The sequence below is a fragment of the Micropterus salmoides genome, unplaced genomic scaffold (assembly GCF_014851395.1).
Source record: "Micropterus salmoides isolate LMB-PRFRI ecotype aquatic unplaced genomic scaffold, ASM1485139v1 Ms_hic_scaffold_21, whole genome shotgun sequence".
NCBI classification, from domain to species: domain Eukaryota; kingdom Metazoa; phylum Chordata; class Actinopteri; order Centrarchiformes; family Centrarchidae; genus Micropterus; species Micropterus salmoides.
In genome coordinates, this window is record NW_024041262.1 from 13374102 (window position 1) to 13393839 (window position 19738).

The following is a 19738-nucleotide window of genomic DNA, read 5'->3' on the forward strand; positions in this document are numbered from 1 at the left end:
CCTAAACTGTGTCTAATCTGTTCAATTAATATTTTCCTCTTCAGTTATTGCCACTGGCATTTAGTCCCGTCAGGTTATAGCTGAATAAACAGGCCTGTAGCTATTTAATATGAATAACAGGCTGTAGGAGAATTCCAGCTCTTTATCATTCATTAAGGAAATTCCAATGAATGAGCAACGCTGTATAAAATGTAATGCTGTTCTGAAACAGAAAACTCGGAGTTTGACAGCTCAGAGTTGTCAACCCAGAGTTCAGGTTTACACTCAGAGTTTGTTGAACCTGCTTTCTGAAACAGGGCCACTAACAGATGCAAAACAGACCATACACTAACTGGAACTCTAAATATTAAGCAGACAAGGGCCCTGTTTCAGAAAGCAGGTTTCTGAATGAAAAACTCACTTTTAAACCACATTTATTTGTTTCAGCTGCACCACCGTCATCCTCACTCAGAAATATTCACATCATATCCAGCTGATAACTACGATGGGAATGTTCAATCTGTGCGACTACAATATGAAAGGTTACTGTTCATTGATCAGTTTTGCACAGATTACTTTAAACTGCAGCACTGTAGTGCACAGTAGGCCTAAGTGTTTTTGCCTTAATGTCCACAGAGTCACTGTGTTATAAAGGACAGTGTAGTTTATAGATTTTATTCTGTGCTGAGGATAAATTTACGATGTCCAAAGATAACTCTCTGTCCATACATCGATGACAATATTGATCATAAAAAGCGTCATGTTCAAGATCATGTTTGGGTAAAAAAAAAACTAAAAAAACTAACAGCTATTTTTCCGTGATTACGATGTTTCTAAAGACGTAACTGTGTTCCAATATGTGCTTTGATATCGACAGTCTGAATGAGGAAATGTCAGACAGCCGCTTCAAGCTCCGCAGGAGGGGAGGAGTCAGAGAGAAACTCAGTGTTAGTTGAAGTAAACCTCCTCCAGAGCAGTTTAGGTTCACAGCGTAAGTTGCCGGGGTTACAGAGTTTATCCCTCATCTCAGGCTCAACTTACTCGAGTTTTCACTAAACCTGCTTTCTGAAACAGGGCCAAGCAGGCAGAGGCATTACTGAGGGAACAGACACAAGAAAATCTAAATGCAGAAAATACACTAAACATAATAAGGCAAAACTAAAACAGGATAGACAGACAAACTATATAATTAAACTGAATAATGAGGACAGACTATAGCATAACAATCAAAATCAGAATAATAATGAAAGTAAATAGATCAGAACTACACAAACAGAACCTCCAACACGCAGTGTGAACTAGACACAAGACAACAGACAGGACTGAAACTCAAAACAGAGACAATGTAACACATACAGAAAAGACTAAAAATAACCAAACTGACTAAGAACTAACTAAGCAGAGCAGACACACCCACATTGTGACACTTTCTCTAGTTTGTAAGATGTATTGAATGAGGAAAATGTGTAATACTTCCTGAATCATGGGACCCTGAAATCTCTTTGAGGACCCCTGGGTTTTTCTGGTTGTGATTGGGAACCACTGCAGAATCAGCATACAAACTTAAAAATAACAGCAACCCAAGCAAAAATATTGTACATCTTGTGTGTCAGGGAGGTTAGCACAATAGAGATTAGAGGTTCCATACAATTGGCACAAACAGTATTGTGGGCTGTATTAGTGTCCCAGTATGGGAACAGCAAAGGAAATGTTGGTCTCCTGCCATGGGACCAAGGATTATTAAATCATACTGCTTCTATTTATTATGATAGGATATAATAGGCTTATGACCCAGTCTCTTGTCCTGGATTCATAGAAACAGGAACATACTGTATGTGCCTGAATTCCTGAACAATGCATGTGTGATCAATATGTGCGTAATTATCAAAAGGACAGTGAAAGCTAAGACCACTTTGTCTGTGGGGTTGAGAAAAAATGGGTTAAAGGAGACGAGTGAAACCCCCCCCTTAACAAACAAACATATACACAAACAGGACGGCAGAGACAGACGATCCCACCAGAGGAGCACAAAGAGTTAAGTGAGATGGAAGCCACAGCCAATCAAGGCCAACCCATCTCTGACAGAAGAGCTGTAAAAGGAGGGGATTTCTTCCATAGTGCTCCCCGCTCTCTTCTCGGCTTCTCACATCACAGACCAACTGCTGCATGGTCTCTTTAACCTGATGATGTCCACTAAGCCTCAAGGAGAATGACTGGAGACGGGAGATAATTTATGAATGTCAAGAGCCCCCAAAGCTCAAGAAGATCCCCTGAAACAGGCCCAAGAACACAACGAGCCCTGATGGGACACCAGTCCTTAACTTTAGGATACGAGTTCCTTCAGTGCAACCTGAGGAGGAGACGAGATCTGATGTTAATTAAATGTCCTGTTTAAGTCGACAGCTGAGAAGACGTCATGTTGTCTGCACAGGGAATTGGTGTCTTTGCTCTTTTCCACAGTGTCATAATTGTGACTGCACTGGTAAGTGTACTCTACTTAGCCTGAGTACTTGGGTGATTGAGTTATTGATTACTTTGTTAATTGAATGGGATAAATAACTGTTGTTTTCCTTTCATACATTTCTTTTAGTTTTTTAGTCTTTTAGTTTTTTTCTTTGCTTTTACTTTGAGTCTCTCAGAATGAGCAGAATTTAAGCATGTCAGCAATTTTTGAACAATTTTTATGATGTTTTATAATTTGTGCAACCAAGTTCAAGTGGACTTTATTTGATTGGAATAATAACAATCAGGGCAACAGAGGGATGTTTTATTGGAAATCACCAACTTAAATAAAATGAACACAGCAGTAAGTAAATTCTTTGTCTCTTAGCCCAGTGTAAACCCAACAAAGGATGGTTTTTATGTTCTAAATTTAAACTTTTCACACAGCAGCATCATATCTTGCACTCTAATATGACACTGAGTCAGAAATAACACTCCCATACCGCTGCACTTTGGACCAAATATAGAGAATTCCATGTATCTGTGACTTTCTTTGATCGGTTGAATTCATGACATAAATTTATCTCATGCTTCAGGAAACATGCCAGACATTCAGCAGCTGAAGGCCGACCATAAATGACTTGTGTAACTTTCTTTAGTTTTTTTAAAACTAATATAAATAGAAAATACTCCTAACGAGTATTGAGTATTACATCTTTTGTATAGTTTATTTCCAAATGTAAACAAATTAGATGAAAATGAAGCCTAAATGACTGACTATTGAAAAGCCAATAAATGCATTAATTCTTAACTGGGTTCTGTGTTAAAAAGAACAGCATGTTTCATTCAGCCAACGGGCTGAACACGTGAAACAGGGGTCTTTTGGGCCCACATGCAGATAGGTCTATTTACTGAGGTTTATTATATCAACAGGTGAAAACTTACAGGTGAGCAGCGAGGCAGTCAAAAAACAAACAACGTATGTCTGGAAACACGGTAGTAGTCCATAAATCCATATAACAGGGGATAAACCACAAAACACAGGAAAACACGAGAGAGAAGACTAGCAACAAAGCACAGGAAGACAAACTGGTGAATCTGCAGTTAAACAATGAGCAACAGACACACAAGGAAGAACACTTACAAAGCAAAACAGGAAACAGAACAAATAAACAGAAGGAACACAAAACATAGAGACTAGACAACAAAGAGGCAGGTAGTAAACAGAAGAGGAAAGCTTACCAACATTACCATAAGAAAAACATCAAACCCCCCCAAAATCATGACACAGCAACTAAATAACAGATAACTAATTACTAACAACCAAATAGCTGGTAAATTTATTATTTTGCAAATTTGACTGCAAAATCGTATGTCCAAATAGGAATATAACTTGGGACAAAATAGGGGAATATAAAGGCAACACACACACACACACACACACACACACACACACACACACACACACACTTACATATGCATGGTAAGTCAATCTGAAAATAATAGTGGTGTTTGATGGGATGGCAAAAAACCTGTAAAAATCAAGCACCAAGACTTTCAAACCGGCACAGCAGCAGCAGCAAAACCAAAAGAAAAGAGCCCTCAGTCACAATCATAAATCACCCGTGGTCTGCTTTACCTCACAAGCCCCCATCATCTCTGACCCCTTTCACCTTTAACCCACTGACGCATGACCCTCTTGTAGCTGAGCCCCAGAATTACAACCTCCTGCTCAGTCAGGCTTGAAATCACTTTACACCAAGCAGACGCCCGAGAAAGCAAATTCAATTATTATACAAAGGTTAAACAGACACTCTCTGTCTGTCAGCAGAAAACCCTTCCATACAAAGAAAAGTGAATCACTTCTCTGTATTGACTTGAATGTACTGAATGATGCTGCATGCCGATATACTGTGTGTTCATTTTTGTAGAGGTACAGGTTTAGGATTTTGTTTGACAGAATTTATAATTTTGGCATCAATAATCGATATGTGTTTAAATGACAGAGACACACAAATGCACACACATATACGCTGTAGGCAGCCCAGCCAGAGTGTGTCCACAATCCACCATTCAACAACAACAAGTGGTTTGAGTGGCTCAATATGCCTGTATTGACTTTGGCTGGGGATCCCCTCCCAAAACAAATCACTGTAGGAAATGTTAGCTGTTCAGCATTTTGTGTGCTACAATATTGGAAACACTGTTCACCCACTGGCAGTTTATTTTATTGGCTTATGCCAAGAATGGTAGTTATCAAATGTCCATCACCATGAATTGTTCCAGTTGGATTTTAGTCTGTTTAACAAGACTGAGACGTTTTCTTTAGCTTGTGAGGACGATGGCTGTGATCAGCAGGGGTGGACAAAGTTTTCAGATCCTTTACTTTAGTAAAAGTACCAGAGCAATAGTGTGCAAATATTCCATTACAAGTGAAACTCTCACATTTAAACTCCTATTTAAGTTAAAGTACAGAATATTAGTGTCTAAAGAATCAAAAGTAAAAGTGCTCATTCGGCTGGAAATTATCCCTGTGACAGATATATTATTGTATATTATATTATTTAATTGTTAATACAGATACTGTCATAAATGTGGTACAGACATTCATATTCCTCTCAGGATAACTCTGACTCTTCATGTAGCGCCACCATCAGGTCAAAATCTCACTTTGTCTAGCAATTTAATTTATGACCAAACATCTGCAAAACTAATGACATCCCCTTTGGCCTCTGCTGTACTTTGTTTTGTGCTAATTATCAAATGTTAGCATGCAAACAGGCTAAACTGAGATGGTAAACGTAGTAAACCTATTTCTGAACATCAGCATATTAGCGTTATCACTGTTAGCATGCTGATGTTAGCATTTAGCTCAAAACACTGCTGTTTTATCAAATGTTTTATTTATGTAAAATACACCTGTTAAATTTAGTGACTCAAAAGCACAATATTCCACACTGAAATCAGAAATACTTTATTATTGACTCCCAAGAAATTCTATAATTCTGGGAAAAACTCTAGTAGAGTAGAAGCATAAAGTAGTTTAAAAGTACATGTCTCAGCCATTGAGAAAATGTACTTTTTCTCCCCTGGATACAATTTTTGCCTAGATGTTTCTTTCTCTGTCTTTGTACCTTTCTGCCTCACAATCTCTTTCACTGGTCTCCTGTGGCGGGCAAACAATCCTCATGTGAGTTCTCTAGTTGCTAGTTTTACTGTTCTGTTGTGAAATGCACCTGGGAACACAAAGATGCTTGTGTAGACTATAGCTCACGGCCGAGGTCCTGAGGACAAGGCCCCCGTGTGGCCAGCGGCAGTCCCTCGGCTGTAAAAAAAAAAGAAGGGTCATACCGCACCCTCACACAACTATTTCACAACACCAAGAGGGCAGCACATCAGATCCTTGGGAGTGTTTGCGGTTGACGGATTGCCACAGTTTGAAAGAGACTTCAGAAAGACTTTTAGTCTGTTGGCGCCTAAACAGATGAGATGAAGCTGCTCTTGAGGCTTGGATGGACCCAATTAGACCCCTGCAGATACATTATAGCAAATTTGTGATTAGGTAAATGAGATATTTCTTAAAGGATCATGCCACCTGTTACTTTTGTTGTTTTAAAGCACTTACTACAAAGCAGGGATACTGTGCATCATAGCTATAAAAACTTATATGGGCCTTTAATTCATTACTAAGAGGTTAGTGAACCACTTCATAGCAGCTGCACAATATGATTTATCCTGTTTTTCCATTGTTACAAATCAGGTCATTTACCTGTTCTGTAAATTATTATAAAAAGGTTTAATGCTTCCATGGAAACAACATTTCTATTTCATACCATACACAGTCAGAAAATGTGCTTGCTTGTGATCCACAAATACCACTATATTTCATCTTGTGCATACTCGGCTTAACTATTTTACATCTCCCTTTTTTATCCACCTGCTACAGATAGACTCTGATGACGTCATCACACGAGATGAGCAGATCTACGTTCTGATTGGTGCTCACGCCAAGTGTGAGAGGAGCATCCAGGCACAAATGGCCCTGGTTAACGGTCTGTGTGCTGCCTTTGATCATTTTATTCATTAAAAGTTACAGGACGGTGCTCAGTTTTGCTTTGTTATCCTTTCGTCAAAAGCGTGAACCCAGTATGTGGAAGTCAGCAGCTCTGTGCCTTATTTGTTCTGTCAGAACACTGGAGCTCCTGGTAATATTTAAAAATCAGTCTCTGCAAGTAGACACGTTAAACCCATAAACTTGTATAATAAACTGTATAAAATAGATATTATTGAAATGTTTCTCATTGAATTGTTTCCTTTAGATCGGTGTGTTTTTAGTTGTGACACATACTCCATCTCTCAAAAACCAAATGTAAATCTTGGCTTCAGGTAAGAAGTCAACATTAAACCCCTTTCAAAATAATCCCAATCTCCCCCTGTTAGGGAGGTAATGTCGTTTAACAAGCATATCCAGCGTTAGAATAAAAAACACAAGAGGTCAGTGAGTGCATGTCCAAATATATAATCAGAAACAGTATTTATTACATCAATTATTTATGTAGGATCAGATACAACACACATCCCATATCCCACTGACTAGTATCTCTGTGATTACAGAGTTGAATTTATGTGCAGACAATAGCGGGACATTTTCCATTTTAGATTATGACGTAGAAGCTGATAAGTTGCTTCAATGGTCTATTTGAAGAAGAATTTTATAAACGGAGCCCCCCTCTGAAGAATGGTCTGGTAAGAGGAACACTGAAAATACTGTATTAAAAAAATTATATATATATATATATATATATATATATATATAGTATATATAGAGAGAGAGATAAAATATAAATGATGTAAAAATATAAAATATATTATATAAACATGAGAAATCATCAAAGGAAACCTGTGAAGCAGGTTCTATTTTCTTCAAACACAACCATTCAAACATTATGCTTTATTAATGTAACTAGGCCATTATATTTATTGTGCTATGCTGTGCTTAAGTACAATTTTGAGGTACTTTACTGTAGTATTTCCATTTTACGCTACTTGATACTTCAACTCCACTACATTTCAGGGGGAAATATTGTACTCTTTACTGCACTAAATGTAACTGACAGCTCCTAGTTACAAACAAATGCTTTTATGGTTTATAAGACATGATACATTATTACAGATTAAACTACCCAACAGTACCTAAAGTGGTAAAAATTAGCTTTACCTTGATTAGTAATAACATTTAACTACTGCTTACACATTGACATGTCAGAAAAAATCCAGTCACATATAATATAATAATGTGTCACTCTGAAAGGGGTCAATATGCATAATGAGTACTTCACCTTTTGATGCTTTTGAAGTATATTTATCTTCTTATTTTTACTTAAGTAAATATTTGATTTTTACTTGTAATTGAGTAGTTGGTAAGTATTTGTAATTGTTGTTTTAGTATTTAAGTAAATTATCTAAATACTTCTTCCATGGCTTGCTGTACCTATGCACTCTGCAGCTGTAATAGGGAAAAATGAAAAAAGGTGTACTACAAAAAATATCAGATCAGACTTGGTACCAGCAGATTATTATCAAAGGATCAGGAAAAAGAAAAACATTCTCTTCTTTAGAGTGAGCTATGTCTCCTTCCTATGAGAAATATACAGTAAAAGTCACTTCAAACAGAGACCCTTGCCGAGGAGCCACTTGACTTCTTGGGCTCCTGGGCCTGCTGTACCAGTGCACATATATCTGTAGCAAATCTCAAACTATACCTTTAAATAGCTAACAGCTGTTTCCCATTTTTTGTGAAGAAGATGACTGTATCCCAGAGTGGGATGGGATCATCTGCTGGCCACGGAGCGGAGCGGGTCAGATGGTTTCAGTGCTCTGTCCAGAGTACATTTACGACTTCAACCACAGAGGTGGGCGAGCTCAAAAGACATGAACATGTAGGAATAATACAGAGGCTTTGTCCTGATGTGTGGTCTAAATGTAGTCTCAGCAATAGGCTTATGGATGCTTACTTGAAATACAAACATGGGTAAAAAAAATTATGAAGATGTGGTCGTCCACTGACATTTCTACAGAGACTAATGCTAATGTGCTCATGTTGTGACTGTGTCCTGCACTCCTGTGACCCAGGGCGAGCCTACCGTCAGTGTGACGCAACAGGGAGTTGGGAGCAGGTACCAAGCATCAACCGCACTTGGGCCAACTACACAGAGTGCACCACATACTTGACCTCCAACCACAGGAGCCAAGAGGAGGTACGTACATGTGCGTTTGTCTAGATGTGTATACAGAAAGTGTATTCTCGTGCATTGGTTTAATATGTGTGTTTATGCATGTGTATGGAGTATGATAAAAAAAAGAGAAAAGGTTTATTAAGGTTAATTTATATTACTCCATACAATATCCTCAATAATGAAAATATTCTGACACCTACCAAAATGTTTCACACCTGTTTGACCTCCAATGTGTTGACAGCATTTTTGTTTTCCTTCAGAAGGTGTTTGAGAGGCTCCATCTCATGTACACTGTTGGCTACTCTGTTTCTCTAGCATCACTGTTGGTGGCGGTCTCGATCCTCTGCTATTTCAAGTAAGAAACAGAAAACTGCAGTGATATATAGCAATATTAGTATTTGTCCATAAAACATAAGACAAGATTATTAACAGTAGATTCAAAGCCCCGCCTCTCTCTCCCTCTCTCTCTCTCTCTCTCTCTCAAACACACACCCTTCAGGCGTCTCCACTGCACACGCAATTACATTCACATTCACCTCTTCACCTCCTTCATATGTCGAGCAATCAGCATTTTCGTGAAGGACGCTGTGCTCTACTCAATATCTGATGACAGTAATGCTGAGCCTGAGTTCACTGCACAGAAGCCCCACATGGTAAACTATAAGTTTTTTTATGTTGATTACCATTTATCCAGAGTTTACATTTTTTTTCATAGCTTTAAGATGCTGTATGACTGTCAGCACTGTAATGGTGGTCCACATTAGGATACAAAACATCATGTCATGTTCTTATATGTTATGAAATGAAATTTAGAGTATCCTTAAAAAAGCCTCGGTGTGATTTGTTTTGAAAGGAATGGTTTGATATTTTGGGAAATATGCTTTTGCTTTCTTGCCCTGAGTTAGATAATCAAAATGATACAACTCTTATAGGCCTACTGTAAAAATGTAGAGCCTGTTAGCTTAGCTTAGCAAAAGACTGGAAACATGGGGAAACAGCTAGCTTGGCTCAGTCCAAAAGTAACAAACTCTGCTTAGGTCCAATTAACACATTATACCTCAGTTGCTTTGCTCAGGACCTCAGGAGGCAGTTACTTCCTGGATGCTCTGCTGGTTGCAAGGCAGCTGCACCTGTCCTGTAAAACAAAAAATTGTCACTTTTTACACTTTTTGTAAACAAACACTGGTTTTGTAAACAAACAAGATATAATGTGCTAACTTTTTAACATTAGAAGTGCTGGTAAGATGATTTTGTTACTTTTGGATAGAACCAGGCTAGCTGTTTCCCCCTGTTTCCAGTCTTACTGCTAAGCTGAGCTAACTAGCTGTAGCTTCATATTTCATATCTAACAAGCATATTTCCCAAAATGTCAGATTAGTCCTTTCAGAAAAAAAAAACATAAATCCCATTACAGTAGGCTATATTACTATAATTTTTACACAGACCTGATACACCTTTCAGCATTTTATGGCCTGTTTGAATGTTTCCTTTCAATGCTGCTCTGTGTCCTCAGGCTGGCTGTAAAGTTGCTGTTACTTTCTTCCTTTATTTCCTGGCCACCAATCATTATTGGATCCTGGTGGAGGGGCTGTACTTACATAGCCTCATTTTCATGGCCTTCCTCTCTGACAAGAACTACTTATGGGCCCTCACCATCATCGGCTGGGGTAAGCTACATCAGACTATAAACTCTCTTGTAACATATTGAGCTAACAGTGAATTAACCGACTGACAGTTTTCCAATGTTTTCCATGTAAGGTGTTCCAGCTGTGTTTGTGTCTGTTTGGGTCAGTGCACGAGCATCGCTGGCAGACACACAGTGAGTCATGTGATGCATTCACCTGTCTAATATATAATGTATCACCTGTATCACAAATGCTCACTTTAACTCTTCTTTGTCTGCATTCAGATGTTGGGACATCAGTGCAGGAAACCTGAAGTGGATCTATCAAGTTCCTATTCTGGCAGCCATTGTTGTAAGATTTACATTTTAATACTTTTGAAGAGTATTTGATATTTGGGTTGAATATAACTGTACTGTTCACCTTCACCCTTGCAGGTGAATTTCCTCCTCTTCGTCAACATAATACGTGTACTGGCCTCTAAACTCTGGGAAACAAACACTGGTAAACTGGACCCTCGCCAGCAATACCGGTAATTATTCATTAAAACTTACCAGAATGATAAACACTAAAGTTTACTCTAATTATTTTCCCTCCTGAGAATTTTTCAAATGACTATTTGGCTGCCCTTGTTGGACAAGAGAGTTTTATCAAACATTTTACCCTGTTTATCTGCAGGAAGCTGCTCAAGTCCACATTAGTCCTCATGCCTTTGTTTGGGGTTCACTACATGGTGTTCATGGCTCTTCCCTACACTGAGGTCACCGGGCTGCTGTGGCAGGTGCAAATGCATTATGAGATGTTCTTCAATTCATCCCAGGTCAGAATACACATTTATAAGCAGCTAACTCTGCAAGCAATAATATGGTAAAAAGGGTTAACTAGTATTATTATGAAATATTCTGATTTGGAAAAAAAGCTGTACATAAATAAACATTTTAGCTACATTTTCTGAACACCTATTTGAATTATTTTTCATTTCAATCTAAAAATATTCCCAGAATTGATATTTATAAGATATTTCAAAAATATGTGTAATCAGGATAACTTGTACACTTAGCTAGATAGTTTGGCATTTCGGAAAATACACTTATTTGCTTTCTTTGCTGAGAGTTAGATGAGAAGATTGATACCATGACTGTCTGTTAAAGTGAGGCTACAGCAAAGAGCTAGTTATCTTAGCTTAGCATAGAGACTGGAAAGAGGGGGGAACAGCTAGCCACCATGTGTTTTTATATATTTTTTAAATGAGATATAACATGTAAAGTAGTGAGTTCTAAATTAGGCAGCTTTTTATTAGCTTTCGACAGAGCTAGGCTTGCCATTTCCCCATGTTTCCAGTCTAGATGCTATGCTAAGCTAAGCTAACCATCTGCTGGCTGTAGCTTTGTCCACGAAACCGGTACGATTTGGGCTTTCACATTTTTAGATTTTTCACTATGTTTTACTTTGCTGAGCACCCCACAACATTAATAGCATATTTAACTTTCAGAAAAACATATTTTCCCACCTCAGGTATCAAATCCCTGTTATTTTTGGTCATTACTTTATGAGATGATCAACCCTGTTACAGACACTGTGGAAGCAGTCTGAATATGATTACAAAATGCATTTGTCATGAAAGCAACATTTTCCTGTTAATCAGACGTCCCTCACACTAATTCAATAATTGCAAATATAAAAGCTAAATGAAATCTCATACTTTTACTTTACTAAAGCCTGTAACTGGCACTTTTGTGACAGCAACCATATACATTTTTTTTTATCAAAGATGTGGTTTAACTTCAGAATTTCAGCTAAAATCAATATTCTTATAATAGCTCAAAAAATTTAAGACATAGTTCCACCAATATAATTTTAGACCAATTTCAAAACTGCCTTTTATTGCAAAGATTCTAGAAAGAATTGTGTCCAAACAGCTGCTAACTGTACTGGAAAATAACAAAATATTTGAAAAGTTTCAGTCTGGTTTTAGGAAGTACCACAGCACTGAGACTGCCCTGCTTAAAGTCACCAATGACCTTTTAATGTCTGCTGATGAAGGTATGTGCTCAGTCCTGGTACTCCTGGACCTTAGCGCTGCTTTTGACACCATTGATCACAACATTATGTTAGACAGACTGAGGCACTGGGTGGGGATCTCTGGTACTGCCCTAGAATGGTTTTCATCCTACCTGTCAAATAGGAAGTTTTGCGTGTCTGTAAACAACTATGTCTCCTCGTTCTGTCCACTTAAATATGGTGTGCCTCAGGGGTCGGTCTTAGGACCCATTTTGTTTTCCTTGTATCTGCTTCCCCTTGGACATATTATCCATAAACATGGCATTTCATATTTATGCTGATGACACACAAATATACTTGCCCGTCAGATCCACAGACCCTGGAATGCTGAGTTCACTTGCCGACTGCCTTTGTGAAGTTAAAAAATGGATGTCAAATAATTTCCTCCAGCTGAACTCAGACAAAACAGAAATCCTGGTCATCGGGTCCCAGCAGATGGCAAAACAAATACTGCCATCTGCTGGTTCCCTAGTAAATCACATTAAGCCTGTGGCAAAGAACCTTGGTGTTTGGTTTGATAGTAATTTAAATTTCAAGCAGCACACCACAAAGCTTGTTCAATCATGTTTTTATCAACTTAGAAATATAGCAAAAATTTGATCTATGTTAACTTTTAAGGACACCGAAACCACTTTACACGCCTTCATCTCATCACGCCTGGATTATTGCAACAGCCTTTTCACCTGTTTAACCCAAAAATCTATTGATCGACTTCAGACTGTCCAGAACTCAGCTGCCAGGCTTTTAACCAGAACAAAGAAATATGACCACATTACTCCTATTTTAGCTTCATTACACTGGCTCCCAGTATGTTTTAGAATTGACTTTAAAATTCTATTGATCACTTTTAAAGCTCTTCATGGCCTCTCACCTTGTTATATTTCTGAACTTTTAGTCCCATACACACCAGCACGTACCTTGAGATCCTCTGGCAGAGGTCTGTTGTCTGTTCCAGAGTCTCGACTGAAAACTAAAGGGGACAGAGCGTTTGCTGTCAGGGCCCCGAGGCTCTGGAACAGCCTGCCCGAGGAAATCAGGTCGGCTGAGTCAGTGAACTCTTTTAAGTCCGTTCTTAAAACATACTTTTATAGGAGAGCCTTTCCTGATCTTTTATTTTATTGTATTTTACTAATTTTATATTTATCTGTATTTTAGTCTTTTCAATGTTTTCATGCTTTTATCTTGTATTGTTTTTTGTATTATTGTCTCTTGAGTATTATTGTCTTTACACTTGTTAAAGCACTTTGTAACTTGTTTTTGAAAAGTGCTCTACAAATAAGGATTATTATTATTATTATTATTATTATTATTATATGAAATTACTTTTTCATAAATTAAAAAACATAAAATAACAAAATGTAGGTATGACGGGGGTTGAGACTGGTAACGGGGTTGAAGAGACACTTACAGCTTAACATATAGAGGTTTTTTTTAACTGAAATTCACTGTATGATTTTCTATGAACTTTGTTTTTAATTGAATAACAATTTATGGTCAATATATTAAAATGCAGTTAATGAGTTTCATTAACCCAACTGCCATTTTTGTTTTATTTAAGTGAGGACATTTTGACTGTTCCTCACTTCTTCAAAAGACTGTTAAGAAATTTTAGATAGGTAAATGAGTAAATGAGAGATAGGTCAATAAATATTCTCACAAAGATAGAAGTATAAGTGTATGTGTGTGTGTGCATTATATACACAAATTATACACACTAGATAGGTGGATATTAGTCTTCTTTAGTTTCCTTGAGAAATACAGCCATTTCTGAGCTTTCTTTACCAGCATGGTAAACTCATTGATGACTCATTGATGCTTGTAGATGATGTGAATGATGTGAAGATTAAATCAAACACTGTTTCAGAGCAGTTTAGTTATCATTGATGTATGAAAATGTAGGCAGAACACACGTGCAGACAACATATGCATGTGGTATAAGACGGTTGATCAAATAAAATAATTAATTAAAATAACTTCATAAACAAAGTGTTAAAACACAATACAATCCAATCTCACAACCCTGTTATGATCAAAAAAGTAACGGGGTTATGATTTTTCCCCTCAGATGGCCACTGCTCTTAATGTGGTCAATAACAGGAGAGCAGTCGAGAGTAGTCTAAAAGAAGGTGGTAACTTGCTTGTCTCTGCACAATGTTGTTCAGAAGACTTATATGATGTCACTTACTGTTGTTGATGTCACAAAATCATCACTTCATTATTAGGTATGGAGCTAAATAATGTGATTTTAATGAATAATCCTGAATTTATTTAGCAAAAAAACATTAAAAGCAAAAAAGAACAGATAGATGTTTATGTAAATAGTAAATGTATGGACTTAAAATTTTCATTAGTCATATCCCAAGTATACTTTCATAGAAGGTCATGAGGAACATATATGGTGTCAACTGAAAAAAAAAATAGAATTTAAAGTGAACATAATGTTTTTACACTTTATTAAAGGGGACATTTCAATTGATTTAAAACGCTTTTAAAAATGACCCTCTAGATAAAATACACTGAAAATGGTTGGAGGGACAATCGTACCGGTTTTGTGGAATGACTCATTTAGCATACAGACGTGACCGTGGTATCAAGCTTCTCATCTAAGTCTCGTCAAGAAAACAAATAAGCGTACTGTAGAAAAAGTTGAAGTATTGTAAATGTGTGATTTGTGATATTTGGGCTATGTAAATATATATGACTTGCTTTAATCATTCTTTTAGGTAACCGAATATGTGATGTCTTGTGGCCACTACATAACAGAATACAGTTACCGTATTTAGATGCAATACATTTAGAAAAATGTGGTGTAGGCCTACTATGGTTTTTAATAAAATCTTAATTTCATCTTTGCAGGGCTTTTTTGTGGCCTTTATCTACTGTTTCTGCAATGGGGAGGTAATAAAAGCTATGATTTTGTTTGAAGAGTTATCTCAGATTTACTCAGTCTTTTGAGGTCTGATACACTTTTTGGTTGTCTCCCTGTTCCTGTTCTCAGGTGCAGGCAGAGGTAAAGAAGGCGTGGTTAAGACGCAGCCTCACGCTGGACCTGAAACAGAAAGCCAGGATGACCAGCAGTGGCGGCGGAGGCAGCTGTTACTACGGCGGCATGATGTCACACACCACCACCCACAGTGTCAGCTTGTCTGCTGCCAATCCCAGAGCGCTTTCTTTCACCGGAGGTGTGGCGGGCTCAGGAGGAACTGCTGGTGGAGGTTCAGGGGTCAGGCCGGCTCGCCACGGCACTCTTCACCCACAGACCAGCCTGCCCCGATATGTGTCCGGTGATACTGAGATGTCCGGCCCCGGAGTCTTTGCCAGGCATGCCAGAGCCAACAAGGAAAATAATAACTCAAAAAGTCAGAAAGCTTCGCCAGCCCAGCCCCCTGCAGAAGATCCAGATAGCTCCTTATCTCTAAAAGAGCTGGAGACCATCTTGTGATTGTTTTGACGTTCAGATGAGCATACATGAAATATCGACTCATTCAGACTAAATTAGATGACAGGAATGAATCTTTTTGATTTGACTAAAGCAGCTGTACAAGCCTCTATGTTTGTTGATTTGCATTTGTAAATACACGACTGAGGACCTACCAAACTAGACATTTCAAGGAAATTTCAGATATTGTTTTAATCTAGCAGCTGAACAAACTCTGTTTCCTGAAGATCGTGTGATATGAACAAAAGCTCCAGAGAAGCTACCGAGCAGACCTTGTGATGAGATTGTTTTGTCATCAACAAACTTTTTTTTGTGGATGGGATCAGATTCCATTGTATAAACTATGAGGGAAAACAAACACATTTTCATTTTGCGAAATGACAGCGAAGGCCTCAATACATCAGGATTGTATGCATGTGTCTGCGGGGGTTTGTGTTGTACTATAATCCCAACTCTCTGATGTTACACAGTCTGATGGGTTTCTTACAGATCATTTTAATTTCTGTCAGTGTTCATGAATTGTACAAACATTTTTATATGCTTTTGGTTGATATGATAGAAATGTGAACAGATAAATGAAGCCAAATAATCTGTGAATCGGTGATGCTGCAGATAATTTAAAGTTGAGGGACAGACCTAGATGTTTAAACAGGGCAACTTCTTCGTCTCCCTCTTCACATCTTTCTTATTGTGTGTGTGTGTATGTGTGTGTGCGGCTTCTTTCTATGAATCTACTGTAGCGATCCTAAGTAGTCACTCTACCGAGCTAACTGTCCACATTTGATTGTTTCCAACAGTCAGTAGTGTCCAGACAGCAGGTTTAGACAGGTTGAACTTCTCTCTGCACTTTTGTTGCTGTCCATGTTGTCTACTTAGTCCTATTTATCTGTCTGGCAGGACCCTGAGGGCTGATGCTCCTTTTTCCGTGTGACCTCTTGCCCTCACAATACCGTCTAGAATCTCACACCCTCCCCTCAGGCCTCGGCTCGCAGCAAGAGGCCTGAGGGGACCTAAGCTGTTTGTAGACCTCGAGCATGGGTGACGAACCTGCAGCACAAGCCACCAGTATCCACAAGATAAACAGACAGGAAATTGTGCCTGTAAATATTTTAAGACTATTTAGAAAAAGAGGTAACTGTTCTGTGTTTAAAGATAATTTAATACATGTTTTGGGTGTTTGAATAAAGTGAATTAAGTTAAACTGAACTAAACCGAATGGAATACTTACCATTTCTTAGCTGTATGTTTAAAAAGGTCTGTTTGTTATTTCAAGTCAATACACACATTTGCTTAACACTGGTAAAACTGGATCAGACAGTAGAACAAAAAAATCTATCTGAATCTATCTGAAATGCAAAACTGACCTCTTAGCACACTCACCATTTAATGTGTTATCATTTATTTTTATTATCTTTTGGTTGCAAACATAACAAAACAAATCAGACAACAGATTAAACAATAAACTATAAACAGATACCACTACTTCAAATAATAATAATAATAATAATCAGACAATAAGCTAATTTTAAAATTGATTTATTATATAGTTAGGTCCAATATATAGGTCTTGAGTGCAACAGATGTGTGTGGGGAAGAGATGACAATAGTGATTCTGATTATGAGACTTTTTTTCTCCCTGAAAAGCTGCATTTCCTAGTATTTTATATCTCACACTACCTGCACATTGTAACATCTGTTGCAACTGGTCATCTTGCTCTTAAGATGGAGCAGTGTGAAGCCAAGTTCACTTGTATATTATTTTAAGGGGACTCAATTTCACAGATCATTTTTAGTTAACTTGTCACAAGGAGTATTATTCAACCAGTAAAAAACTGTTCTATAATGTTATGGCTCTGAAGCAACTTTACAAAGTTTTAAAAAACTAACCCTCGTGATGTCATTTGGGTTTTTACACCTGTGAACTTGAGGTTTGGGTATTTCATTTGTCTCTTTTGAGTGCCCAACCTTATGGATATGCAATTATACATCAGTGGACTGTCCCTTTAAGCTATTAGGGAAGATACTAAAGCTCTGCCCCCTGTTGCAAAAATGAAAACATTGCAAGTTAAAATGTCCTCAGATTTTTTTCCACATGAAAGCAATAGTCTGTGTGCAATTTTTGGGAGTTTCAGACCATTAAGACCCCATCAACACACATATAATCAATGTAAGTTTTAAAATATAGTTTAACTTGCATATCTGTGTCTTTAAGGCATTTAAAATACATAAAATGCATTATTATGATACTGAATTAATTTGTTTGTTAAATTAGTTATTGTATTTATTTGTCTCCAACCCAACATGAACTTATAAGATACCAAAAAAATACGATTGCAGTGGTAAAACATCAGACATGAACAGAACTTATTATATATAACATTACATTACATAGAAGTTTGTCTCCTGTCCCAAGCTTGACAAATAAAATCTGCCACAAATAGGTTTTCTTCCTAAAACATCAGAAATTAATTTAAACGTTTAGACCATAAATTTATACTTATATTGTAACAAGCAATAAAGCCATCTTCAGTCTCACCCAAATCATATTTAACAATCACTTCAAAATCTTTTCTCTTCAGGGAAAAGGTGAGGTATTGTGATCGCCACATATTACATCTGTTTACTTCTGAATCTCATTTTAGATTACAGGCCATTCATGAACATTTCACAGCTCTGATGTTGTCAAAAGAGGAAACGTGAAGCATCCAAACATATGGAGCACCAGATACAGATAGTGAGTGATTGCTATTCCACCGGGACAATGAAACCCACATCCCCCACCCAACAACGTGTGGTGGCAGCCAGCTGTCAGCTAATTAGAGAGGAAGAGGTTGGGGACCAAATTGTCACTGTTTGATGAAATCTACAGCTGATTCAGTTCAGTTGGTTCAGATATATGAAAACCTCTTCTAGTAGCAGAGGTGGAGAAAAGCTAAGAGAAGGAGGAGGGTGAAGGGGATGCTGATCGGAAATTACAGAAGGAGGAAATGATCCAGCATGATGACTGTGGTGGTGCTGCTGGTGATGATGATATCACCCTTATTGTACTTGAAAATTATTTTCAGAGGCTTAATGAAATTAAACTACATTTCTGTCACAACACATAAACACAATGCTCACAAAGGCTTTTGATGGACAGATGAAGGTTATGTAACACAGGTGCATCAGAGGAAATGTGTGTATGTGTATTGACATTTATTGAAAAACATCTTTTTTTTTATTTACAACACATTATCCTATATTCATTCTAGCATGAACATACATATACACACATATGATAGCTAAATATAGAATAAAAAAGGTGGTATATGTTAAGAAACACTTCTACATTACATTTAGCTGACGCTTTTATCCAAAGCGACTTACAATTGCTATACATGTGAGAGGTCTGGAGTAACAAGGGGTTAAGCATCTTGCTCAGGGACACAGTGGTGGATGGGTCACAGTGGGGGATTGAACCCAGGTCTCTTACACCAAAGGCAGGCATCTTATCCATTGTGCCATGACTCTCTAAAAGGGACAATTTCACCCTTTCACTTTTTACTTAATTGAAATCTTGAATGCAGGACTTTTACAGAGCATGATAAAAACAATTTTTGAAGTATGTCCCCCAAATATTTGGATCTCTTAATGACCCAACTTAAAAAGGACAATGTATGGGCTAGGAATAAATGTGCACATGGGCCTGTATTGATTTAACATTACAAACAATGTAGGGCCAGAGCTAAAAAAAACCTGATTAATATAGATGTAGTTCAAACAACATTAAACGATTATTTCATCAGATTGACACATCCTGTCACTGATTGTGGATTAGGTGGATTGTGATTAAGTGTATGATGCCTGCGGTATAAACATATTGTATTGAACTTGTCTTGACAAATACAAGTTCTCAAGCCTATCAAGAATAATTTCATTTTAATAATATTGAAGTCCTTATAATTCACAATAAAAATGTT

The 19738-nt window shown here is 37.5% G+C and overlaps 1 protein-coding gene across 4 annotated transcripts; it reads left to right on the top strand.

Annotated features, from left to right (window-relative positions):
* Window positions 1-1978: 1978 nt before the first annotated feature.
* pth3r (parathyroid hormone 3 receptor) lies at window positions 1979-16985 on the top strand. Of its 4 annotated transcripts, none has more exons than XM_038735984.1 (13): window positions 1979-2461; window positions 6368-6473; window positions 8223-8333; window positions 8554-8678; window positions 8918-9012; window positions 9157-9310; window positions 10171-10324; window positions 10416-10476; window positions 10567-10633; window positions 10717-10811; window positions 10958-11099; window positions 15197-15238; window positions 15339-16985. In XM_038735984.1, the coding sequence occupies exons 1-13, from the start codon at window positions 2396-2398 to the stop codon at window positions 15780-15782; spliced, it is 1662 nt and encodes a 553-aa protein (XP_038591912.1). In that variant the 5' UTR covers window positions 1979-2395; the 3' UTR covers window positions 15783-16985. The 4 variants fall into 4 exon arrangements, with proteins under 4 accessions (XP_038591912.1, XP_038591914.1, XP_038591913.1 ...); XM_038735986.1 differs by having other exon boundaries at window positions 8921-9012; XM_038735985.1 differs by having other exon boundaries at window positions 8226-8333.
* Window positions 16986-19738: the final 2753 nt, after the last annotated feature.